Genomic DNA, 27,558 nt, shown 5'->3' on the forward strand with positions numbered 1-27,558 from the left:
AAAGCATACCTTTTAATGTCTCATGTTTATGAATTCCTTTAAAACAATACATGTATATACTGTATTTTTATCCTTTGATTTGTCAGATATTAACATTGTATTGGTTTAACGTCCAGCTGGGTTTTATTGTGTGTTTTATAAGGTCCACAGTTCAGCGCAATCATCATTTTAAGAACCAAAAAAGTGATATACATATATATATAAAAGTGTCTGAAATATATGGAATAAGTTGTATTTGGCATCTCTGTGGTGATAAATAATTTCATTAACATTATCATTGCCCATATATGATCTGATCCTGTGCAGGCAAAGCGTACAGTATCTCCTAATGATTTGACATCATGCCATTCCTTGTTTACTTTTCGCCAGCTTTTTCTTCGTCATCGCAGTCATAGGACCTGTGGTGTTGATTAGCAACAAAGCTCGAGCGCTGTGTTTCATAGTGGATTACACTGAGAATTCATAACAACTTTCCAGTTAGGATTAAGTCTGCTGCCCAGCAGGTTATTTATAAGCAGGATAAATATATGTTGTAGAGATGCCATCTGTACCTTATCTATTTATATCACATTTTAAAACCTTTCAAAGTTGTTTTTTCCACCACCACAGGGGTGTAGCATCCTGGCAAATCAATCTAGACATCAAGTGAGCTTACAACCTTGTTTAGGCAGAGGGTTCCTCCAGGTCATCAGCCTGACCATGCCTGCCATTCTTAAATATGGCTTGCAACCCCGATGCAAAGCAGCCACACAGCTTATGGTCACAAGACCTGTGTTGCTTTACACACCAACACTGCTGTCCTCTGGATACAGGCTGTAGTTGAGTCCCACACCCCACAAGTGCAAAAGTCCTCATTTTAATATATAAGGACAAATAACTCTTCCTCACACTCTTCGTTGAAGCACAAGGGTTGCCAGACTAGCCAATTTTAAGATGCAGCAACATGACAACATTTTTCATTTGACCGAATTTGGAAACACATCTTTAGAACTAGGAATGTAAAATAATGATTGTTGTGCTCTTGCTTTTATGTCGCAATAATCGGACATTCTAGTTGATGCTATGCACACATTTCCTCCCATTTAAGGACCAGGGGAAAGAGAGGAAATGGGGTAAGAGGAAGTAGGAGCATAAGTGATATTTACCAAATCCTTTGTTTCTTAGTGAGATGGGGACGGTAATAACCATCTAATATAATTGCTTTTAACTCTTGGCTGTGATTACTACTACTCAGTATATAAATAAGCTTCAGGAGGGCTTTCGTACAGGAAAGCACTTTGCTGTCTGTGAAGTAGGTCAACCTACTTTAATGTCAGTGCTAACACTGCATGTTTAAGAGACATATGAGACACGTTATTCAGTCAAAAGATCTGCCTCTAGCGTTCATCTTCAACCCTTTTAAACCTTTATTTATTCACTTAGGTTTCACTGAGAGAAACGCCCGATCAAAAAGCATTGTATACTTCAAAAGCTGCACAATCCTCCACATTTGTTTAGAAATGTTTAATCTGGATCCTTATATCTATCTGAACAAAATAGAGTGCTATCTTAAAACCTAAATCCTGGGTTTTGTTTGTGTGAATTGATCATGTTGTTGTACAGCCACCTACAGGCAAAATGGCACAGAATTTTACTGGATCTCTCAGGAGTTTAATTGTGCAGATGCAATCTAGATTTTGTTGAAATTGCACAGTGCATTTAAGAATTATGGCAGTTTATGTTAAGGAGGGAGTCAACATGTATAAGAATTTAGTAACCATTTGTAAATGTAGGAATTAAAAAAAAACATATCACAGCCGGAAAAGCTTCTTCCTTCCAGATCATTTCACAAAATATCATTGAAGTATGTGAAATCTAGTTTTAAGATATCTCTAAAGAACAAATGGGAGAAACAACTCTCTTGGCGGAGGCAACAATAAACCCATTGTTCCCCCTCCTGCTTGTCCAACTTGGTTGTGGCTGATTAGAAACACCAGTGCACTGTTATACTGCACTCTTTATGTGTACAGTTACTGCAGTATACACACATGACCATAGCTCCCCCTTTGTGTTACAAAGCACATTCATCATGTGGATAATCTTTTAGTAGATGACAAACATTGTTGAACTCGGATAACAGGTCTCAGGGCCGCAAGTGTGTGAATAGTTGAAACAGACAATGTGCTTGTGGAAGAAGTGGCATTTGGGACAAATAGTAAGGTCAGATCAGATCAGATCAAGTGCAAATACTGTAAATGTTGTAGTTTAAATTAATAGAACGCCATCAGAGAGCTCAAGCAGGTCATTTTGGGGAAAAAGGCCACGCCTTCAATAATTTGGCCATCAGTTGTAGAAAAACAGTATGTAATTCCAAATATAAATTCATATGTTTTATTAAGATGTTTTTAAAACCAAATTTAATGAAGATTTGATGAAAATTGGTGTGAAAGAAGTCTTTGTAAGAGATGATCCAACGAGTACATCTCAAATGTGCTTCTGTGCCTCAGAGTTAAGAGATATTAGCTAAATATTAAGTGTTTTATCAATGCCGATATGGTGCCACTGTCGACATCAGAAACTAATGGGGTCTTCCTTGGCCTGTGATCTTGCCTTTCTAAATTTTACAGAGATCTTTAAGGTGGACACACCAAGCAAACTTAGACAAAGACCTAGTGGTGATAAAGTCCAACTGTTGGGCCAAAAAGTACTTGAACACACCACAAAAAAATAAATAGTTGTTTCTAAGAAATATTTTAGTCCACTTATTGTTAGAAGCCATGTTTTATATCAATCTTAGAAAAAAGGCTTGAAATGTCACCCTATAATATTTTTCTACAGTCTACAGTAGCCTATACTAATACTTTAGTTTAGTGCTACTTGTTACTTTCAGTTACATGCAAACGTGTTACTGTATGTAATTGAGCTACTGTGATGTCAGTGTAACAAAAGAAAACATCACATACTATACTTTGTTTTATGAGTAAATTGACTGTTTTCAGATTTACAACATTAAAACAAAAAAGCTAAAGGTTAAAGGCAAATGCTGTTCACTCTAAACAGCTTCACATGTTCCCAGAGACGGAGCTTTAATTGACTTCGGTCCTGACCCACAATGTCAATATATTCCATGAGATGTCACAAGAGAAGAATGAGGAATATGTGTCAATTCAAAACAATTCATAACTACCCATGTTTTACAAATACTAACAGATTAAGTGTTTTATTTCAGAAGAATCTCAAATCGCAAACACAATTTTAACTTCATTAAATCACGTCCTACCTTTTAGTTTAATAAGACAAGTTCCGTGCTTTACATTCCATACATACCCATGCACCCATACAGCTCATGTATGGGTGCTATGTCAGGACATTGCCGTATTTAAAATGATTGGATTATTATCAATACTTTCAACATAAAACACTGTTACTGACCTCATCACTATCAGTGCTGAGTTTTGGCATTTGTAGTAGGTTAAGAAATGTTTGCATGATACAGGAGCTCCACCTAGAGACGTAAACCTGCACTTGCCAGTTCTTGCATGCACATATAACCTGTTCAATTAAATTCAACACAACTTTATTAATCCAAGGCAATTTGATTTTAGGCATAAGTAAAAACAGACAATTAACAGATATATGCGCATGTAGTGCAGTTGCATTAAAAAAGTAATGAAGGTCATATTAAATAAACAATGAAGTTAATGAGAAAAAAATCTGGAAATAGACCACCGTGCAGATATTAAGAATTCCACGTGCCAAACTCCAGATAGAGACCGGAATTATTCTTCCTTTCCTTGTTCACCACACGGATCATGTTAACTTCCCTTTTGTTTGATCGTGCTGAATCCTGTATATTAAGCTTTGACTCAATGGATCTACGCCTGATTGCCTAAACTATAGGCATTAGTGCCCACTTGGCTGGATGTCATCAGAAGATCCTGACCTTTGGCTTGTGAGCCAGTCTTGAGGACAAAAGCATGGAAGATCCAAACTGAAAGAAGCAACCTTGACCAGCAGGGGCAGACAAGACCAAGGTATAGAGGGTGCACATTACTTTGTCTTGTGTGCCTTGCTCTGAGCATTACAAGTGTGAAAATACTGTAAGAGAGTTTTGTCTGGTTCGTCATTGTCAGAGTGGGATTACAAAATTGCAATGAAAGGAGGCTCAAGAGGGAGCATCTGGAACTGGGGGTTTATGACATGGGTACTATCCCCCATGATGTGGTCGTCTTGACCTGCTGCTTATAGAATGAGGCTATAGAGGGACACGCTAGTGGTTTTGGAATAGGTGTTCACTCGTTTGTAGAAGTTTTTGGTGTTTTGGCAGTGAGGGATGAACCAACAAATGAAGTAGAAACACAGAATACTCTTGATGAAGGAGCCGTAGGTTTGTAGGAGTTTTTAGACACTGAATTAATTCAGTTTCCTGATGATGTGCTGACGTTGATATGCTTTTCTGATTATGGTTTCTGTGTTCTGTCCACAACATCCACATCCTCGTCATATAACTGTTATATGACTTAAGAAGTTTTAACCAAAACCTCAGTTATAAATCTATTATTTTCATAAAAAACACAACAGTTTGTACCCAGAATATTGTATACAAAAGCTATTTTATTAGAGAACTAGTCTGGCTAGAATATTCACTTCCATTTCCATGCAATGACCCTTTTTTCCACAAGGGGATGTTGGAAGGGGAGAAACTGGGAGAAACTGTGGGAAAGTATGGGAAAGACAATAAGACCTGTTAATGGAACCCTGCAGCAAGCTTAGACGCATTTAAGAAGACAATCAAGCAAGAATCCACAACAGGCTTATCACATATATCAATATTGACGTGTACACCTGTATGTATAAAGATTTGCATATAGTTTGTCTACCACTTAGAAGTTCATTTTTCAACTGCAAAATGTCCTGTGCAGTAGGCCACATATCTTGGCCAAAAATATTTAACAGCCCAATGAAGTGGTATTTATTCACTTTTATATTATGGATTTATAATTTGAACAATTATACCAACCATTATACTGTAATGTGGAATGAAAAAACATACAGTTGCTCAACTTAAGTGCAATCTGGAGGCACTTGTACTGCATTCTATTACTTCAAATGTTTTATTACTTTATGCTTGCCTGGTATCAGACAGAATTGTCTGCTAGTGGAGTGGTTGAATTGTAAGGTCTAGACCAGGGGTGTCAAACTCAGTCCCGTGGGCCAAATCCGGCCCGGGGTGTAATTATATTTGGCCCGCAAGATTATATCAAGGCTTTATGAGAGCTGGCCCGTGAGTATAAAGCACATACACGTCTACTTTTCTGTTGACAAACATGAGCATCCATGCTACCAGTCTCTGCAGACAAACTTAATCCACCCCTCCCAAAAACGGCCAAAGAAAGATGGAGAACAGGAGCTTTCAGCACCGGTGGGAGGCAGATGATCTGTGTCTGAAGGTAAAGAGCTGTTTGTCACCGTGGCTGTAACCAAAGAATCAAACATAAGAAACACCACGACGAGAACAAGGACCTAAGCTGGAAAGGTTCAACATTACACATCTGGAGATAAGGGAAAACATGCACATTTGCAGTCTTTTTTTTTTTTTGTAGATATTGAGTTTGGCCCGCAACTTTGACCCAGTTTTTAAATGTGGCCCACTGTGAATTGGAGTTTGACACCCCTGGTCTAGACGCAAAATCTATATTTCACCCCTCTACATTTCAGAAGTAAATAGACTAGACATCACTTTTTTTGTCACTCTCAAATATTGACATGCCCCAATGCTGCAACATGTCTCCTGGGGTGAAAGACCCATGCTGAACTGTTTATCAATGCCTAACTTCATTGTATGCATTTAAAGTGAATGTATATTGTGTATTATATTAAAACATATCTCATAACAATAAAGAAATACAATTATGGCTAAGGTTGTGTTTTAAGGTTGGCTGTCATGGACTGTATGGTTGCATCACAGCGTGCAGTTCACAGTCAAAAAACTGACAGTGAGGTGAGAGGTTTGTAAACACTGCATATCCTGGACTATACCAAAAGCCCGAGGGCAGTGATGTCACAGCGATGTCCACATTTTTATTTTGAAGACGCACGAGGAGAAACTGGTTTATTTTTGCTCCGGGCGAGAGTTTCGCTAAAGTACATCCAGCATGTATTGACTCTCTGAAGACGGTTTGAAGACAAACATGTCCTTTAATTGTATAAAAAATATTCACGCCCCACCCCTTCTCTATCAAGGAAGTGAGTCTATCCCGCGTTCAGCTCCTCTGTAATCAGCTGAGTTGGAGGATCCCCGCCCCATCATCACTCCGGTACTACGTGCGTGTTTAGTGACACACGCATCCTCGGGACAAACAAACAGGTTTCTAACTTATCACCTTGAAGTATGCACCGTGATGCACCGGCCTGCATCTTCTTTGAGCCGGAAAGCCTTTGAAGCGACGGTGTTCGAGCGCATCTTGGGCTTGTTTCACAGTTGGTGAGTCATCGATGCACCTGATAGCTAGTTTTGTTCACGGCGATGCTATTATAGCGGCTGTCTTGTTATAACCAGAATAGGAATAGTAAGTAAAGGCATATTATTCATTTTGACTCTCTAAAAAAAGCAAACCCTGGCGTTTAAGGTTAAATACTACGATAACGTTACCCCTTGTAATAGCTAGCTAACGGCTCTCTTTAAATTTGACTAAACGTTAGTTGAATTTGAGCATGCATAAGCTAGCTTTGCACAAGGATATTTGACTTACTGCAAGTCAAATATATACCCTACTTGTTTCCTAGTGTTGGAGGCAGTGGTGTTATCCAGTCTGAAGTCGTGCAGTTACATAATATAGTATACTGCTGCTTTGGCACTAGTTGAATCCCATCTGTAATTACATTTTAGATGACCATGATAGCATTTCTCCTAATCAAAATGTAATATATCGTATGTATGTATATGTAGTATGTAAATGATCATCAACAATTGTCATTTCAGATATCCACAACATCATTGTACTAGTACAATTGATGTGATGACATTATATATATCCATAGTAAACATTCTGGATGTAATATGTGTAGTGTAATTCTTACTATTAAATTAGCAGTTTTACATATCCGTAATGACATTTTGTATTAGTCAGAATGTATTTCGGATAGTCAAAATGACATTATAGATATCTGGAATGATTTTTCATTGGGGATACCTGAATTCCAAATTATGACTAATAACAATTGGATTGTAAATATCTGAAATGTGAGTTTTTCCTCGTAATAATGACATTACATATCCAGAACGCTCATTTCCAGATATCTGAAATGTAGTTTTTGATATCTAGACCTGAAAGCCCAATGCACATCAATCATACAATTGAAGTAATTTGTACTGGAAAGAATGTCATTGTGAATATCTGAAATGTTCTTTATCCAGTTTATTAAATGTTAAAACTGCTTGCCATATGCTGATAGAGTAATGTTATATTCACAGGCAAGTGATTGCAGCAGCCAACTTTCATATGGTCACATAGTATAGACATTTTGCCATCTCATCTGCCATGTCACAGCGAAACACCGTCACATTAAAGGTGTTGTAGTGGTGATGGTTTCAGTCAGGTGACTCCGTCTATAGCGGGACTTGTTGTGTGCTATGGAATGTGTGTGTGTCCACCCTCAAAGCACACACTCCCCTGCCCAACAACAGACTGTAGATATGCATGTTTTTTTTATCGCACTTAATGTTTTGCTGATACATGCTAAGAGGAAATGAGAACGAACATTTAGTTCTGCTTGAAACTACACAATTTCATTATCTAGCAGGACACCTGTGACCAGGCAGGTTTTTAAGGATCCTCGTTTGCTTGAGGGTAGCACACAAACAACTTGTCTCTTTGCAGGGAAATGGTGCAAAGTCCATCTAAGGAGGAACGTGAACAAGGTCCGTGTAGAATAGCTCCGCATTACCGGGGAGTAGTTTGCAGTTTGTTTGTGGCTTTGTTTTTACATATTCTGTCTTAACCACTCTTAATTTTTTGATATTAAGGCTGTCGATGTGGAAGAAGATGTTGGACAGGTTAATCTGGTGACAGCGCTGTCGGCAGGATTTTACTGCAGTCACGAGTACTTCATGAGGCTTTTAGGGATTAGAAGTTGTTTGATGTCATTAGTGTGTTTTGGTCAGGCATGACAAACCATTTGCCATACATTTTTTTCGGTTTGATCATTTCCAGACACGCGTTTTAAATAGCACATTTTAACTAAGAGGTAGCGGGTGATGCATGCGGGCTATATGTTATTTTCTATCAGTCATAAGAACACTGTTAAAGCATACTATTACCAAACCTGATTTTCATCAATATGAAAAGCTGCACATAGTAACAATGTTCCTAAATCTACCATATCTGATAAAAGCCAAGTTTATGTACTGGTAAATGAAGGATAAAGTAATATATATTGGTGTCTATTTTAATGATCAGAATCCATTAAAGCAGACGTGTCCACACCACACGCTTTGTCATGTAATGTTTCAGTATAGAGTTTTGTAGGGGGATTTTTGTTTTAGATATCAACTCTGTTGATTAATTGTAACATAATATGCATTTTGTTTACAGATATCTAGTCTGGAAGATGTCAAAAATAATTAAAAATGCCGACCACAGAGAGATTTGTTTTTTAATTTTGGGTACTTGTATTTCATAAATAACTCAAAAGCTTAAGCGATTAATACAATTTTCATCGTATATTATTAGTAATAGTTTTCTGTCAATAGGTTGATAATTTCACCACTAATACAGAGTCGCCTGCACGTGTTGGGTGCACGATGGTAAAGCTGCTCTCAGCACAGGCAGTCCAGATGTCAGTGCTCCTCTAATCCTGCCGTCTACTCCCCCAACCAGTGTTTTAGCTTTATTCAAATACACAACATGCAAACCCACACACACACATACACACACACACACACACACACACACACACACACACACACACACACACACACACACACACACACACATACACACACCACCGCCTTTGCCATGTGCTTGAAAGCAGGAAAGCTACTCTTTCTAGATTAAGCAGTATATTTAGGAGCTGGACACTTTGTTGTGTTGTGTTGTGTTGCCTGTGTGGCCTAAAATTTAATTATTTTCCGATTTCCATTCTGCCTAATTACATTTTAAAGCACTAATATTGATATAAACATAGATAGGATCAAATTAATTTCCATTTAATGTGAAAATGGCCGCCCATTCTAAAGAGCTTGCAGAGAATTATCACCCAGCTCATTTGTTATTTGTATTAGTATTTCCCTCTGGAGTGTGTGGAGACCAATACGGAACTAAAAGGAGTGTGAATATTGAATCATCAGGTGGCAAGAAACACGGTTCTAAATGAATGCTATTGTTGCTCTGTGTCAGCTGAATGTGTGCTATGACAACGCTATGAGGTGATCATATGTAAATGTTTGTCAGTGTTTGTCAAGGTTTGCCCCCAGGAGGCCATCAAAATCTATCAATGCTACTTATACTACTTTTACTTTTCATTGTGTAGACAAGAGATAAACAAACAGTTTCCCTCTGTCTGTTTGTGCTCAGTCCATAACATGTTTTTCTCTGGAAGTGCATGCTTGGCTAGACAGTTTGTGTTAGCAGGACTCTACCCTCCTCAGACTGAGAGACAGGTCAATAAGACAGACACTGACCAGTCATGAATGAGGATATTTGTCCCAATAGCCTTAGATCTTATATCAGTGAACGGAGCTAATTGGCTAATTGTATTTGCCATAAACAAGCTTCAGAGGCAGAGTCCCAGAAGTTGAAGACAAACTGATACTATCGAAATCAAAACTGGTGACTCTTTTGAGTTTGATATTGGTTAAATATTGCATTGCCAAAACTATTCTGAAATAAAAATATATGTGCATAAGTAAAGATCCACTAGAGTAAAGAAATGTATAAACAGATCTGTAACATTGCAACATTATAATCGAAAATATAAAGGAAAATCTGTAAAGTGAATAATTGATATACTAACTTTAACTTTTACGTATAAGATACAAACCTCTCTCGTTCCTCAAAAGCTCACATTTTTCTCACCTCTTTTCCAGAAATATTGTGCTGAACATGCTGGGATCAGACTGACCTGTCATGGATCCCGAGGAGTTAGAACTGCAGAATGACTACCGTTACCGCAGCTATGGGGCGGTCATTGAGAAGGCGCTGCGAAACTTTGAGTCCTCGAGTGAGTGGGCAGATCTCATCTCCTCCCTGGGCAAACTCAATAAGGTACGTTACGATGTACAGAGTGGACTTGACGCCATAGGGATACTGTAACTATCTCAGAATGTGCTGCTAATGCTCATAGTATCACTGCGTCTGTCAATGAGGAACTTTGGTCTATTGAATTCACAATAGCATTTGCAGTCTTTCTTTTTTGGTGCCAATATTTTGCGGGTTTCAACTTCACAGCTGCTTTGTGTGTTTTAGTTATCTGCACTTGTGAGGAACTTCTTGTTTCTCATTGAGACACACCATTATTGCTCAAGTCCTCTGGCTATTTATTTTTGGGCAATAGATTGCCACTTTTCTTTATCTTTACAGACCACGTGTTTACTTTGGAGTGTCTGTGTGTATTGATGCAAAAACATTAGTCCCTAAAGTAAACAGAGAATGTGAGGGAAAGGATATGACAATATGCACAAAACATCTTGCACTGTGCCTGCGAGTTTGTTTTTTATTGGCTGGATGTACCAAATTGTAATTTAATTTGTACACTTTTTGGTCATTTTTTTTAATTTTTTCTGTCCCTTGCATTCAGGCCCTGCAGAGTAACCTTCGCTACTCCCTCCTGCCCAAGAGGCTGATCATAGGGAAGCGTCTGGCCCAGTGCCTGCACCCAGCTCTGCCGAGCGGCGTGCACCTGAAGGCTCTCGAGACCTACGAGATCATTTTCAAAATAATCGGAACAAAATGGCTGGCAAAGGATCTGTTCATTTACAGGTGAAGATACTGGCAAGAATATTGTACTGCTTTAATCAGAGAGCTGGCCTGATTATATGTGTAGCTATATGTAATATCATTTGTGTTTGTGTTTGTGTTTGTGTGTGTGTGTGTGTGTGTGTGTGTGTGTGTGTGTGTGTGTGTGTGTGTGTGTGTGTGTGTGTGTGTGTGTGTGTGTGTGTGTGTGTGTGTGTGTGTGTGTGTGTGTGTGTGTGTGTGTGTGTGTGTGTGTGTGTGTGTGTGTGTGTGTGTGTGTGTGTGTGTGTGTGTGTGTGTGTGTGTGTGTGTGTGTGTGTGTGTGTGTGTGTGTGTGTGTGTGTGTGTGTGTGTGTGTGTGTGTGTGTTTATGGTTTTCAGCTCAGGATTGTTTCCGCTGTTGGGCCATGCAGCCATGGCAGTGAAGCCTATGCTGCTGACACTGTACGAGCGGTATTATCTCCCGCTGCAGAGGGCTTTGCTGCCCAGTCTTCAGGCCTTTATTACAGGACTACTGCCAGGCTTGGAGGAGGGACTGGAGGTTTACGACAGGTATGTGACAATTCTTTATTTTTCATATTGTCCCATAAAAAAAAAAAACAACAACAATTAATTAATCCTGCTTACAAGTATTATCTCTGCAGCCAAAGTCTGATATAGCTCTTCCCTCTGTGCCATAGAGCTCCGCTGTGGCACAAAAATGATTAAAAACACATCAATTAGCCACACTGTTGCACTGGGTAACATTTTCCCTTTATTACGATGAACGTGGACATCGTAGTTTATTTTGAGTCAATCCCACTTACACCATCCTTCTGCTGTAAATATTTGATTACCAAATATTTATTGACTCGCAATTGAAAATAGTCCAAAAGTGCACTATTTAGACCTTTGATGCAATTATCCATTAGTGAGTCATCACAGGAGGAACACGTGGGATTGTTATTGAAAGCCACAGACAGGGTAGAAAACTGGGAAAGTATGAAAAAGATGGAAAGTTTTGGTTTTCTCATGGGGTTTGTTAACAGCCTTTTCCATGACAAGCAAAAAACAAAAAATTAATATACTTACTACAAAAATCTTCTAAAAGGGAATTAATATTTTTGAGGTATAGGGTGATCCAGTTAGTGTATAACGATACTTCAACACTTTTTAATACCTTATTTCAAAACAATACGATATCCACATTTGATAGTATAGAAAGTACTAAAGCTATAAAAAAAAAATAGCAGATCTACAATCAGCACTGTGTGCAGGTTGTTGATAATAAGCAAAGAGAAAAAAATAGCTATTTTGTGTTCCAAGAACTTTTTTTTCTTTTTGCTTTGTTTTTTATAGATTGTTTTAGGTGCTTTTTAGGGTAATGTCAGGTGTGTCCGTTGACCCCTTAGGATTGTATAATGTCCAAAAGGTACTTCTATACTGAAACAACAAATAATTTTGATCAGAATTGAACACAATGTCAGCCTGCCAGTCAGAAAAAAGATTTTGAGGATGTATTATTGCGCACATGACAATGAGTTCTCTCCATTTTGTCCTCTCTCTCTGCCCAGGACTGATGCAATGCTGCTCAAGTTGTCACTGCTGGTGGGTCAGCAGGTGTTCTATGGTGCATTGTGGGGCAGTATGTTAGTCACCTCCATGGTACGACTGCCTGCCTCAGTCTTTATAGTCACACATTTTGACTCCATGGCATCTGTGCGCCAGCAAACATACATGCTAGGCTACGACCATCGACTGGTGGTGAGTGTATGAAGCACATTTGATAATTATGGGGCTATTTTGTGGACATATTTCAGTCATGTTTCAGTTTAGTACTGCTCCATCACCATCTTTTGAGCTTCTCGGCTTCTGTCTCTTCAGATAAAGTCGGTGTGTCTTTCTCTGCAAGATTCAAATGTCCTGGTGCAAAGGAACATGCTTGAAATCCTGCTCTACTTTTTTCCCTTTGCTACATGCCTGGTAGGTTCACACATAAACACACTCGCACGTCTTTGGTTCTAATTAATCTAAGTGAACTGTTATTTCGATTCATCAGATTCAAGTTATTACAGGGAAATGGAATTGCCTTGTAATAACAATTATACTGTATATAAACAGCTGTTGCTTGAAAATATTGTGCATTACTTTTGTAAGTTTGCTCCAATACTACCTCTATCTTACCACCTTTTTTCCACTAAATATATCTGTCCTGTTGTTACACTCCTTTGCTTTTCTGTTGTTTCTCTACCAACTGTTACTCTGTGTTGTTGGTATAGGACCCAGAGGAGGCCGGTATTGCCATGAATGGTAACGACATGATAAAGGTGGTGTCTGCAGCCTCACTTACGATACTCCGCAGAGACATGTCCCTCAATCGACGCCTCTACGCCTGGCTACTAGGTGATGACCATTGAAATTCACTTAAGTAATAGATTACCCGCTAAAGTTTCCCAGTTAACACAGTATTGTTTGCTTCTGTGTATGTGTTTTTTAGGGACGGACAAAAAAGGAGGAATGGTGGCACCACACCCCACCCTCTCCGCTACCATGGAGGAGCATACATCCTTCTACTTCAACACGTACTCTAGAGATTTCCTTGTGCAGGTATCTTCCATAAACAAAAATCAAAACCTATACATGAATATATTTTTATTTTTTAGTATAACCTGTTTTGTCAATGTTTGCATGGGGATAATGAATCTACAGACAGTAGCAGGTTGGCTTAGTTTAGCTTAATGACTGAAAACAGGGGAAAACTGCCTGCGTGGATCTATCCAAAGGAAACAAAATCAATCTACAGTATCTTTAAAGCTCATTAGTTGAGGCGTCTTATATCGTTTGTTTGATCGGTTAAAAAAAAAAAAAGCGGAAGTGTGAATATGACATGTTGTGGTATTAAGGGGGTTTATGTGCCAGATGCAGTGCAGTCCCAGACAACCAGCGGAAGATTCCAGGAAGTGGCTGTGCCAGTCGTGCACATAACTGTTTGATGTCGAATCTCACTCTCTGCAAAAAAGCAAATTGTCCATTAAGTGTCTAACTAAACTAACACAAATTTTTAAACTAAACTCATCCTGTACAGATTTGAATTAAAAGGTCCCATATTGTGCTCATTTTCAAATTAGTACTTGTTGGGTTTATATATAATATTTTGGGTTTATGTTATAAGAAATACATGGAAATCTCACTTTATATTTTTTTTAAATTGAGTACATTTCAGCTTCAAAGTAAATGACAGAAGCTATAATTCACTTCACATCACATCTTGGTAAGGTGTGTCTGTTTGAACAGTGTACCAGTGTTTGTCACCTGTTTTTCTTATTCTCATCTGTTTGTTTCTGTGACTTCAGGCTCTTATTAACATCCTTAAACAGACAGATGTGGAAAAGGATCCAGAAAATGTGATTGGGTACCTCAGGCCCTTTCGCATCATCATCAGTCTGCTGGATAAACCGGAGATAGGTAGACAATACTGAGCAGAACAGTACACAAACGTGTCAAAATGCTGAATTACTTGATCCACAACTCTTTGTTGATATCTCAGCTTTATTCTAAACATGTTTCACCGTGACAATGACGATGATTCTGCACAGGTCCGGTGGTCTTGAGCAGTGTGTTGTTGGAGGTGGTCCGAGCCTTCTACAGCTACTGTCGAGAGATGCTAGGAGAGGAAACCATCACCAGCTCAGGGCTCTCAGGCAACCAGCTAGCCAGGTGAGAGCGAAAAATGATAGGACAGATGCATGGATGTTCACTGTTGAATACATATTTACCTGAACATGTGACAAATTTGCAACTGACCACCACTGGCGAAAATTATGCTTTTCTTATGTTCTCAGTAGGATAAAAGAGAATAGAAATGCATCAGAGATTATAAAGTCGATGAATATGCTCGTGAGCTCGATGAACAGCGAATACCTGTGGGAGTACATGACCCGACGCTTCTGCACTTCTCTCAGGTATGGGAGGAATGACCATGACAAGGAATCCTTATTCATAAAGGGGAATTATGCATGTTTAATGCATTTCATGAAAATAAACTAAGAACTTGCTAAGAACATGTACAAAATGTACTTTCCTTGTTTACTCTCAGATAGTAAACGACAAGGATCACTGTTTTTACTTCTCCGTCTTTACTCAATAGAAACAAAGATGATCCACCAACGCCTCCTCGGCAGGAGCGCAATCAGCCTGCCCCGTCTGTCACAGAGATGGCCAGTCTCATAATTTTCCTGCTTGATGTTCTCCCTCTGGTAAACAATTCACACACTCGCACACCATTAGTGCCCTGCTTTATGAAACTAAATGCAACTAAAAGTTGCCATTGTGCAACGGCTAAAGTAAACAAAGGAATTCGCGTCACGTTTTTGTTGTCCAATCACACAGCTTCTTTATGTGAAAATTAGTCATGTGTTCCAACAGACATTTAACCCAGGGTAAGAATATAAAGTGAAAAAATGTCTAGTGTGTTCTAAATGTTTGTATTTCCCTACAGGAGCTCCATGCTGACATCCAGTTCCACTTTCTCCCTGAGATGCTGGGCACCATGCTGGGAACCCTTTACAACCACATGGACTTTGTTAGCCTAGAAGATGTCACACAAGGTCTACGTGCCTGCTTTAAGGTCCTGAGTAAGATCCAAATGCCTGTAGCCTATATGGATGTTGAGACAGGGGGACAGACAGAGGACTTGGAGTTACAGGCACCGGAGGAGGAAAGCAAAAAGACTCAGGTTTGACATTTTACAGTCTGTGCCAATATGGTTCATTTTGAAATTAGATTTTTGATGTTTGACAGTTTGTCATCATATGAATTATTCTCTATCTAGGATATAGAGAAGGATGGAGAGAAAGATGGCAGTGTTGGTGAGGTTAATGGTCCCCATGGAGATGAAGAGATGAACACAGATGGAGAAGAAGGGGCAGAGCCTGCAGATGGTATTAACCCAACACTCAGGTCTGAAGACAGCGGACTGGGCATCAGCGCCTCACCTTCAGAACAGCAACTTCCACCAGGGCTGGGGATCGTGGAGGATGGAAATGGAATTAGCAAAGAAGGTGAGGGAGTGTGGAGGAGGGGAGGCAGTATAGACACCATGTCCAAGTGTCTACAGGACATCATGGCTTCCATAACGACAAGGTAAACCGCTGAGCCATTATCCAATTAGTTGTCCCCGACATGGGCCTCTTTAAGTGGATGTGATTTCTAAATATTTGCAATCCTGTTTCAGATACCTACTGGTACAGGTGGAGGATGTCAGAGAACCAGAGGAAGAAGGATCCCAGCCTGACCCAGCTGCCACTTCTGTTGAACAGAAGACGTTATTGCAGGGTATGGGCAGGGGACGTGAAATTAAAAACAAACTGACTGAACTGTTCACTCCAAATAAGCGCAAACATCGCCCTACATCTGATGACCAGCTCTTAGCGGCTCCCATAGCGAAGAAAAAAGAGCATAGGTATTTAGGGTGTCTGGACTGGGCAGCTGGCTACATGCCCCGGAGCAAGGCAGAGATCTCTGAGGCCTGTCGACAGGCCTTCACCGCCACCTGCCACCTGCTGCTGGAGTGCACCACCTTCCCTGTCTACCTAAGTGAAGAGGAGACTCTGGTTCTCTACACAGACATGTTTTGCCACACAGGTCAGAACAAAGATGCTATTCATCCAGTTAATACTACTGTCAGCTACACACTTTATCCCACAGAAGTGTTGAAAATGTTTTTTTCCATAGGTGAGGGTGATGTCGACAGCCTGCCGGTGTGGTTGAGGTCCTTGATGACGCTGTGCTGTCTGTCTAGGGACTACAGCATCCAGCACACTGCAGTGTCCACCCTGTTGGAACTCATCAACCACTCCCAGTCCCTAGCACTGGTCATCCAAGACAAGCACAGACGCTACCAATCTGACTCCAACCCCCTGAGTGGGCGGCTGCAGATGGTCACTGTACCACCCATCTACCCTGCTTTGCTTCGTGCCATAGAAAAAGGCACAGATTTCTATCAGGTAAGGTAATAAAAGGGAAAACCTTGGTGTAACTAAAAGATGTTTTATAAATGCAGTATTCAAGATATTTTTATTTTTTATCTGATGTGACTCAGAGGGTGTCCCAGGTGCTGTGGAACCAGCTGGACACAGAGCGAAGAGAGCAGCACATTTCCTGTGTGGAACTCTTTTACAGGCTTCACTGTTTGGCTCCATCAGCATCCATCTGTGAAGACATCGTCTGCCTGGCACTATTGCACAAAGACAAGGTATGTATGCCTGCAATCATGCTGAAAACAATTTAATCACACATTTCAGTGTTCTTCAAGCATCTTCTATAATTGGGACACATAGGAAATCTGACGAGTTGAGCAATGTTTGCTTTCTTTTTGTCTGACCCAGGCTGTTAGGCTGGAAGCACTACACCGCTTCACAGTTCTATGGCACCTGACCCGGGAGATCCAGACCAACAGAGCCATGTGTCTCAATCGCTCTTTTGACCGGTTAGTACACAGTGGAAAAGTGGGGGCTACTGGAGGGTAGTGTCTCTATTATTATTATTATTATTATTAATTATTATTAATAATAATTATTATTATTAATAATAATAATACGCTAAAAAGTGTGTGTGTACATTACTGTGTCTCTGTAATTCTTTAATATTCTGTCTTAGTACTCATCTTATATAGTTTACAACATCAACATATGTGTCGGTGCTCTTCTGATGATGGATTAACCTGCCACACAAGGAGGCATTTGTGTCAAAGGTGTAAAAATGCAATGTGGGACCTGGCACAACAGAGCTGCTCAATGCAAATGCCCTACAGTGTCTAGAGTGAAACCTCAGATGAAACAATAGCACTAGAATATGTAGAATTTTAACCAAATTGTTAATGTCCAAAAACTGTCTAAAGGATCTAACACAGTCGGTCTTCTTTCTATCCATCACCCATCATTTAAAATCACTGTGATTAAGTCATAATTTACTTTTTGGAATCCTACATTGACTGAATCTGACTGTTGAAATGTGTCTGTCTCTCAGGTCTCTGTGTGTTGTGCTGGACAATCTGAGCTGTACAGATTGCTCAGTAAGTGCAGCAGCTCAGTGCTGGCTGGTCAGGGCTCTTTCCCTCAATGATGTGATTCGCATCCTGGAGCCTGTTCTGTTGTTGCTGCTTCACCCCTCCACTCAGCGCTATTCCATTCAGAGCATCAAACAAAATCTCACTGCTGGTAAGTGCATTTGTCATTATGTGTTGCATATGCTGTGCATACAATTTCAATTTGAGGAACGTCTTTGGTTTTGTTAGATATGTTTATTTATTGTTTTTCTAGGTAATCTAAAAGATCCAAGTAACAGAAGTCGAAGCTCCACCAAAACGTCTGTGACATCCGCAAATGCCATGGCAGCAGAGGTCACCACCTTGGATCTCATGAACATTGTGGACCGGGAATCCCTGTGGGCAGAGTTAGACAGTGGCCCAGAGTTGGCCAAACCACCGGACACTTTAGAGGTGTGTAGGAGTGAGAGTGAAGAGACAGAAGAGAAGAATGGAGAGGTGGAGGAGGAGGAGGTGGAGGAGGAGGTGGAGGTGGAGGTGGAGGTGGAGGTGGATTTGGAGGTTGAGGAGGAGGTGGAGGTGGAGGAGGAGTTGGACGCTGAGAGTGAACACACTGAGTCAGCTGACACTAGTGGTGCTCAGGTGTCCACTGAGAACTCCAGCTCAGGCTCTGTCCCCTACCCCAGCATTGAGGAAGGAGGTGTGGTCAACGGCCTGCGGAGGGCAGAGTCCGAGCACACACAGGCATCTGATTCACTGTCAAGTGAGGATGAGGAGGATTTAGAGCTGGAGGCCATGGCCAAGTCTCGCCTTTTAAAACAGGAGCGTGAGAAGAGAGAGGCCATCGACTCACTGTTCCGCCATGTGCTTCTGTATCCTGTGGCGGGTGGCTGGAGCCATCTGCTCCAAGGCTTGTCACTGCTGGACAGCCTGCTGAGAAGCAGTGCTGAGTGCCCTCTGGTGGAGGCTCTCTCTTACACTTCTCTGGACACCAGCTCCGCTGCACATTTAAACCTGGCCTCCAACCTCCTGCAGCGCCACCAACAGGCTCAGGATGGTCAGGGATTCTATGGCGACCTGCTTTCCCCTTCCTCCTCCCCCTCTGTGCCCCCATCCCTACTAATTGAACTGCTGGTGTCCTTGTGCCTGCGATTCCTGCGTTCTCAATACCCTTCCTATCTGAGTCTGGGTCCTCTTGACCTGCAGGGAAACAGGGAGGTTCAAGGGAAGAGTGTGGAGGTGCTGACCCGTATAGTGAACCAGCTTATCTGCATTGCACGGGGACAAGGGGGCAATGGGGCCAGTCTGGAGTCCATCCGCAGACTCCTCTCAGAATGTAAAGTGCAGCAATATGCTCTACTAACACTATCTGCATCCATGTATGTCAGCCAGAGGGGATCGGATAAGGGACCACCCAAGGGATTGGAGCTGCTGGATGAGCAGGGAGGCCTATCAGAGGAGAGCCTGGTGAATCTTGGAGCAGGAGGGGGGCAGGAGCAGTACCCTTTACAAATGGAATTACTGAAACTACTCCAGGCTCTCATAGTCCTTGAGTGCCTTGTGTGGCCTGGTGGGGCTGCCTCAGCAGCTGGGTCAGGTGGAGCAACTGGCCAGCACGGGGAGCCCCGTGAATCCCCAACTGCCACCACCCCACTTGCTCGTGAATGGCAAACTGCAGTTCTTTTTCAGCAGTCCATCAAGGCAGCCCAGTACGTGCAAAGCCACCCCATCACAGCCCAAGGAATGTTTGTTTCTGCTGCAGCCAGGGCTTTGCAGCCACAGTACGGCTACACCATGCACCCCCACTGGGTGTCACTGCTGTGCTCCTCTCTGCCATACTTGGGTCGCTCTTTAGGCATCGTAGTGGCTCCACTCATCAGTCAGATCTGCAAGAACTTGGACGAGCTGGTCAAGCTTTATGAGCATGATGGAGGAAAGACAAATCAGAGGTAAACCAAGCACCACTGAAAACACAAAATCCTGCAGACCTTGTTTTACACACTGTAAAGATTTGTCCTGTTTAATGTTAAGAAGTGCCAGTCAGATTTTTTTTTCCTGACAATAAGATTTTAGTCAGTCTCAAACCCACAAAGAACCCATGACTAAAATCCACATAAAAAGTCAATAAAGTCATTTGGTGTCCTGATTTGGTGTTGGTAGAACAACATGCTGCTTAGTGTGCCAGTGTTTTTTGTAATTCAAGAGGTTAAGTAGTTGTGTGCCCGTGCATATCATGGTAAATGTGCAAGAAGCAGAATCCTCAAATTCTGTCATTGAAATATTAGTCATTTATATTTTTTTATCTTTGCAACTGGAAGCTAATTATAATAATTATATGACATATGTTTCTGTCTCCTGATCAGCATGAGTGGTAGGAAGGAAAACATTGCTCCTGACTACCCTCTGACTCTGCTAGAAGGCCTGACCACCATTACACACTATTGTCTACTGGACAACAAGAGGGTGAGGAACGAATGGCATGCACATGATACTTACCTCTTATGTGCATGAGAATGCTAATACCAAATTCCCTATTGTCTCTCTCTCCATATCAGTCCTTGGTTGCCTGTGATCCTGTGGACGTCCGTAATGCACGGAACGCTGTGATCGAAGCACTGCCGCACATGCTCAGTAGCATGTCATTGTTATGGGGGGTGGTCATGAGGGAAGACCTTCAGAGGCGGGCATCTGACACTGCACAGGGCAGCAGACACACTTCTACCTCTGTCTACTTTAAAGGCACCAAGGTGTGTGTAACATATGTGTCTATAGGGTTGTCAAAAGTATTGATATTTCAATATGATAAGTTTCAAAATGAATGATAATGAACGATATCCACATTTGATGTACAAGTACTGAAGCTATAAAAATATCAGATCTACAATTAGATTTTCAATCCAAGGCTGCACAGATGAGACAAGAGGGAAGAACATAAACTGTGTGTTCATGTGTGTTCAGTGACCTTTTCTGTTTGCAGGTTGTTTTGCAGGTTGTATTTTGTGAGCCTAGATTTTTTTTTTATCTTTCTTCAAAAGAGTTATGGGGTATCCTTTTTTTTATACTTAAATTGTTTCTAAGTTAATAATTCCAGTATCATGACAACCTTACATGCTGATTTTCTTCATTTTTTCACATGAAAACAAATGTATATAATAACAGATCTGTGTAATTTATGCTGAATGTGTTTGTTGATGTACGTAAATATCTTCTCCCTTTTTTGCAATGTGCGTGTGTCATTGTGGGAAATTTCATCAATATACTCGGTGTACGTGTAGATCTTACGGCAGCGGATACTGGAGTTCCTGGTCCCTCTAACTGGGCAGTATGGAATTCAGTTCATGGCTGCATTGGGAGCAGTGTGGAGCAGCAAGAAGAATAAAAGAAGGCACAAAAACAAAGTAAGCACTGCAGTGTGTCTAGAAACCAAGGAAGGACACAGTTACTCATCTCACTAAAAGGCTTTGGTTCACTGGGTGGCATCATTACACTGCTGTCTTCTTTAGGTTTTACCTGTGGCCAGTGAGTCTCGTCTCACCATTGTGGCTCTGGTGAAATCATTGCACACCTTGCCCACAGATGCCATCCTACAGTTGGTCAAGGAGGTGGTGAAAAAACCACATCAGCTAAAAGGAGACCAGGTGCACAAACATACATTCATGCTTTCAAAATGTGGACTGGGAGTTTCTGTAGTTAACTTTCCAGGATTTTTGTAATGTTTTTGACTTTTCCCTCCATCAGAAGTCAACCTTGGTGGACATACCCATGTTACAGTTCAGCTATGCCTATATCCAGAGGTAAGTAGAAACATGTGATGCAAGTCCCCATGTCAGGTTACTAAGACCATTTTACAAATGCTTACTAATATAATCATTTATGTTTCTATATGTAGCATTTCAGCCCAGACTCTACAGGAAAACGTGGCTCCTCTCCTCAGTCTGCTACGGGAGTCTGTTCAGCTCAACCTGGCCCCGCCTGGGCACTTCTTGTTGCTGGGGTCAGTTCTGAACACAAAGTATTTATTCAAGGTTCCAGGTTAATTTACCATCATTGCACAACACAGGGTTGTACAACAAAATGCAGTTGTAGTCCCATTATGCTACATAAGAAAAAGAACAACAAAATAACTCTGATTAGTAGTAGTTGTATACCTGTATTACATAATACTCCTGGCCTCCCTGGTGTATTGGCTCAACATTTGTTAGTTTCCTTTAAATGAATATGATACTCATTATAGGTTTCTGTATTGCAGAATACTCAATGACTTTGTCAATAGACTGCCCAACATGGACAATAAGAAGGACACTAGAGATCTGCAGGTATGATGCATGCTGTATTGCTCTCGCTAAGATTGAGAAAACAAGCGAGTGCATGTGAGATACTGATGGTGACATATTCATGCAGGAGGTAACTCAGAAGATCCTCGAGGCAGTGGGTGGGATCGCAGGGTCATCTCTGGAGCAGACCAGTTGGCTCAGCCGCAGCCTTGAGGTCAAAGTTCAGCCACAGGTGTGCCCTGACGCAGAAGAACCTGATGACGTGGACGTGGATGGTGAGCATAATGGTAACTTTACACAGCTCTGACCAACACATACAGGCATTAACTCATCTGTAATTCCTATACACATCCCGAAAATGAACCCAGGGGATCAGTATAGCCCTCTGTCATATTGTTAGTAGAGTTTACAAAACACTACTGTTGCCACGGAAACACTGTTCTTTCACTTAAGTTTATGATTCCATTGATTGACACAACTTATATGCTTTACTTCTTTGTTTCACGCACATAAATCCAAATCACATGAAAGGTCGTGGTAGTTTAATTAAAACATGACTTGTATAAAAACCTATGATAAGATACAAAGGTTAAATGTAAACATGAAAAAATCAACAGAACATTTTAAATTGAAAAAATAAAAAAAAGTGTAGAAGTATAGTTAATAGAGGGGAAAACACAGAGAAATATTCAATTATTTGAATATTCCAATATCAAAAACGGTATTTGGGACAGCCCTAGAAAGTATGTTTTGTTTTTTCAAATCAAATGATTTTGAGGGCAGGACATTCCTAAATCTCTTTTTGTACATCCCTTTCCTTTACAATATTACAGTATGTTAAATATGGACAAATAAATATAATACATGCTATAATGTTAAGAAACATGTGCATTGTGTACAAAACCCATTTATCTCTTCATCATTCATCATACAGAGAGGTTGTCCTGATGGCCACATTTTGGGCTACCTGTCAACGTTATCCTGAGGGATCACTTTTATTCTATAATGACCTACTCGTATATGCACATGCTGCTGCTCCCTCCAATAATCATTACCCCCTTGTCACAAGTGAACTCACTATTCTTTCTCTCCTTATGTCCTTGTCAGAGTCAATGGCTCAAGCTAGCACAATGGTTTCCTCTTCCGCTCCTTCAGCTTACAGCGTGCAAGCTCTTGTACTCCTGGCTGAGGTAGATTTTTTTGTTATTTTTTTATTTTATTTGTTCCATTTATGATGAGAGAATGAATTGGTGAATAAGTTTGTGTTTGTATTGTTTAACACATTCTCTCACTGTATAGGTCTTGGCACCCCTTCTGGACATGGTGTACCGCAGTGATGAGAAGGAGAAAGCCGTTCCTCTCATTTCTCGCCTCATGTATTATGTTTTCCCCTACCTGAAGAACCACAGGTAACTAGTGTGCAGGGCTATCTTAATGCTAATAGCTTTGGTGTGTGTGGTCTCGATAGGCTTCCTCTAACTTAGGCTTTCTCTCCTCTAGTGCCTACAACATGCCCAGCTTTGAAGCGGGTGCTCAGCTGCTGAGCAGTCTGAGTGGGTATGCCTACACCAAAAGGGCCTGGAGGAAAGAGGTCTTTGAGCTCTTCGTGGACCCCCTCTTCTTCACCATGGGTGCCTCCTGTACTCCCAGGTTAGTTTGTTTATCTGTTAGACACAAACAGACACACACACACAGACACACACACACACACACACACACACACACACACAGAGGAGTCATAATAACTCATACAAAATATAAGTTTATTCAGTACACCCTCTGGAAAGCTGCATGTTATTTATGGAAGTGCCAAATATTCATTCACTCAGCTTTTGATTGAACACCCTAGTGAATTAGGTGTTCTTGCTTACCATTTAGTGCTCTGGTTATTCCTGCATGTGTTATCAGGGTTTTTGATATTTTTACACTCTTTCTCGTAGTCAAATCTCATCTTTGTTGCTCCGTATGGAGGCAGTTGGTAGAGTGTTACAAATGTGACAGGCTCACTGTTGGAGGAGGGAAAACTTTCACAGTGTGCAAACCCTGCGTAAAAATTATCTTACCGCATCTTTATAAAGAGGTATTTTGTCTGTCAGGTGTATTTTATTACACACATGAAGAGTGGAGATCAGCAATATCTAATGTCTTCTTCTTGCCTGCCCTTTGTTCTTTATAGTTGGAAATCCATTATTGATCACCTGCTGACTCATGAGAAGACCATGTTTAAAGACCTCATGAGTGAGTACTTTTCTAGACCTGCTTTGTGACTCTTAACATCTAGATCATAAAAATATGATAATTGAGAAGCATTGCTACAAAGATGTAAGGGAACGGTCATATAGAGATGGAGAGAGCGTGTGGAGATTGTTAAAAGTATCAAAAGAGGATAGAGTTAATCCTATACATTTTTAAAGGTGGACAGGTACAGTTCAGACAAGAAAGAAATTGTTTTCAAACCAGTTAGATCAAAATGTCCCTTCTGGATGTGGTGTGCCATTCAAATGACAGACATGTTTGATTATTTGCTTTCACAAACCTGTATTTATTTGTGCTGTAGGCATGCAGAGTGGCTCCCTGAAACTGTTTGCTAATGTAGACCAGAAACCCATGCTGCTGAAGCGGCAGGCATTTGCCATGTTCAGTGGAGAACTCGACCAGTATCATCTGTATCTGCCCCTCATTCAAGGTGCGCTGCTGTTTTATTTCTGGGTTTTGATGTAGATTTTAATGTAATTATGATCAATTTAGTGGTAGGAACAGACATTCAAATTGACTGTGTTCTTTAACGATTATAACACTCCCTGTCCTTTCAGAGCGTCTCACTGAGGCTTTGCGTATGAACATGGGCCCTAGTGTTTCAGCCCAGATGTTCCTGATGTTTCGTGTTCTCCTGTTGCGGATTTCGTCCCAGCACCTCACATCACTTTGGCCAATCATGGTCACAGAACTGGTGCGATCCCATCCTCTGGTCTTGATTTATACTCCGTACATGTGTGTGTATTTTAATCATCGTCAATGGAAACTTATTTTACTTCTTGTTCTTCAGATTCGAATATTTGTACGTCTAGAGAAAGCTCTGCAGTTAGATAAAGACGTCTCAAAGTAAGTTGATTATTTTATTCAGAAATTCACATGTCATTGATACTCTGACGCCAACACTCAAAATACTTTTCTTGTGTACCACCAAGGCTGGCGAAAGTGGTGCGGGGAGCCCTTGACAGGAATGGACAAGGACATTTCTCTCAGGCAGAGCTGGACATGTACCTATCAGCGTGCAAGTTTTTGGACACCTCCCTAGCTTTTCCTCCAGAGAGTATGCCACTCTTTCAGATGTAAGAGGCACATTCACGGCAAAATCACTTTTAAAACACATGATAACATATGTATTCATATACGTCCTGGCGTTGCATTAGTTATTTTATCCACACATTATTTTCTTTCTTACTGTTTCTGCATAACTATCTGTTCCGTGTACAGGTATCGTTGGGCATTTGTCCCTGAAGTGGATGTGAACCGCTACAGTGGCCCGGAGAATGCGCTGATAGAAGGCGAGCAGGAATGCATACCCCATGTTGTCAGAGTACTAGACGGGATACAGCAGCGATATGGGGTAAGATCATGCGTGGGATAAAACAGCCGATGTTAAATCTTATTGAGTGTCATTCTCATACGAAAGTTAGTCAGTCAATTGCTGAAAATAGCAAAATAGCACTGTATGTTCAGTATCAGTAAATTGCTGTCCGTTTAGATAAAAATAAACAGCTATATGATACCATTTCTAAATCTCAAGTATGGCTTTCTGCATTATATGCATGTGTTACATGTATGTTCTGTAAACCAGGTTTTCATGATCACCCTTGTTATTCCAGACACTGAATGGGCTGAATGAGGAATCTTCCACAGAGCATTTGGAGTTCCCTCTTCTCACTCAACGCTCACTGTCCTCCATCAACCAGCTGGTGCCTTTCCTCCGCACCCTTTGCTGTTCCTTCCAGGGCCCTCCCCCCGACGGCCACCCTATGTCCGACTTCCCAGTAGCAGACTACCCAGCAGCCAGTGCAGACACAGTCCTGAAGAGGCTGGAGTACATCACTGAAGAAGAGTTCCTGGACTCCATGGAGAGTTAGAACTCAAGCATGAAGCTTTCATGAACTACGTCCTCTTCTTAAGCTCTTTGACCTGCAGCCATACAAGTGCTATACCTAAAATAAGCACAGACGGTGATAATGTTGTTTTGTGAATGAGAAAAAAAAAAAAGATATGTTTTAGAATTCTATTTTATAATGTTTTAACGTGTCTGATCTCCACATACATACATGTACCTCTGAGGTGCTGTCACACTGAATCTGTATTGGAAAAGCCAAGGGACTTTGTTGTTTGTTATTTCAGTGGGCTTTTTTTGTTTTCTAGAGAAAAAAAACATGGTAGAAGTATAAATTACAAATTTACCGTTGAATTCTGCTTTCTCTCTAAAAGATGAGTATCACCTTAGTTGCAAAATGATCACACATTGAGATTGTCAGTGTCTACCCTCTTTCTCTTTGTGTCTACTTTGTTTATATGGCTTTAGACTAAAAAAAAAAATAGTAATTATAGAAACCAACTTCAAATGATTACCTATTGCTATTTTTAGATATGCATCTTATAATATCTAGAAATTCGTTGGGTAAATATTTTTTATTCTGGCACCAAACAGCAGATTCACTGTGAAGAACCTCACTAAGCGTTGTTCATGTGTTCGTTGTACTTTTTCCATTACCTCTGGTTAACCACACTTTCCGGTGCGTGCATACTTCTGTCGGTCTGACCCTGAGAATGTACTGACTACAGTAAATGGCTGCTGTGGTAAAGGTACTTTCTCTCTGATTGTTACTGGATACATCATTATGGGACCTCACAAACCTTTGGCTAAGATTTATGTTAAGAGTTGTACAAGTATGTTACTGAATGAGATTTGTGTACACAAGGAAACCCTGTTGAAATATTATTGGGTGTAACCTGCTAAAATATATACTTGCCATTTGTGGTGTTCAAGGGAAATCAGCCTTTCTTTGTAGCCATGGATAGTTTTTGCTACTGCCTGTTTACTTTTACCCCCCCCCCCCCCCCCACGACGCAGAATGCTCAAGTAATTTATTTTGAATGTTTCGAGGACCATGTCAACTTTTGAATTAACAGGAAGAAGACTCATTAAACTAAATCTTAAGCTTAAATACTGTGTTTTTACTTTACAGCTTTAGTATTTAGTTATGTGTATTTCTACAATTCGATTCAAATGGCTTCATCGGCATGAGGGAACTGTATATATTGCCAAAGCTTATTTAAA

The 27,558-nt window shown here is 40.7% G+C and overlaps 1 protein-coding gene across 1 annotated transcript; it reads left to right on the forward strand.

Moving 5' to 3' along the window:
• Positions 1-6,335: 6,335 nt before the first annotated feature.
• dop1b (DOP1 leucine zipper like protein B) lies at positions 6,336-27,421 on the forward strand. Its single transcript, XM_083921665.1, has 39 exons — positions 6,336-6,463; positions 10,067-10,244; positions 10,777-10,958; positions 11,316-11,486; positions 12,488-12,677; positions 12,798-12,896; positions 13,193-13,316; positions 13,411-13,520; positions 14,267-14,378; positions 14,510-14,630; positions 14,756-14,875; positions 15,061-15,169; positions 15,412-15,648; positions 15,745-16,055; positions 16,147-16,556; positions 16,647-16,918; positions 17,014-17,166; positions 17,300-17,400; positions 17,940-18,130; positions 18,233-18,471; positions 18,562-19,907; positions 20,322-20,421; positions 20,514-20,705; positions 21,234-21,356; positions 21,462-21,596; positions 21,697-21,752; positions 21,848-21,952; positions 22,208-22,274; positions 22,360-22,519; positions 23,340-23,422; positions 23,532-23,641; positions 23,733-23,882; positions 24,409-24,470; positions 24,790-24,918; positions 25,046-25,182; positions 25,279-25,334; positions 25,421-25,564; positions 25,710-25,842; positions 26,102-27,421. The coding sequence occupies exons 2-39, from the start codon at positions 10,107-10,109 to the stop codon at positions 26,357-26,359; spliced, it is 6,936 nt and encodes a 2,311-aa protein (XP_083777791.1). The 5' UTR covers positions 6,336-6,463; positions 10,067-10,106; the 3' UTR covers positions 26,360-27,421.
• The last annotated feature ends 137 nt before the right edge of the window (positions 27,422-27,558 follow it).

The sequence above is a fragment of the Echiichthys vipera genome (assembly GCF_963691815.1).
Source record: "Echiichthys vipera genome assembly, chromosome: 10".
In the NCBI taxonomy this organism is placed as follows: Eukaryota; Metazoa; Chordata; class Actinopteri; order Perciformes; family Trachinidae; genus Echiichthys; species Echiichthys vipera.

Excerpts from the sequence above, each read along its gene's own strand:
- dop1b (XM_083921665.1), top strand. The coding sequence starts at position 10,107 with ATGGATCCCGAGGAGTTAGAACTGCAGAATGACTACCGTTACCGCAGC. Across the intron at positions 21,953-22,207 it reads GGGCACTTCTTGTTGCTGGG|AATACTCAATGACTTTGTCA; the intron begins GTCAGTTCTGAA and ends TCTGTATTGCAG. Across the intron at positions 22,520-23,339 it reads CGTGGATGGTGAGCATAATG|AGTCAATGGCTCAAGCTAGC; the intron begins GTAACTTTACAC and ends TGTCCTTGTCAG.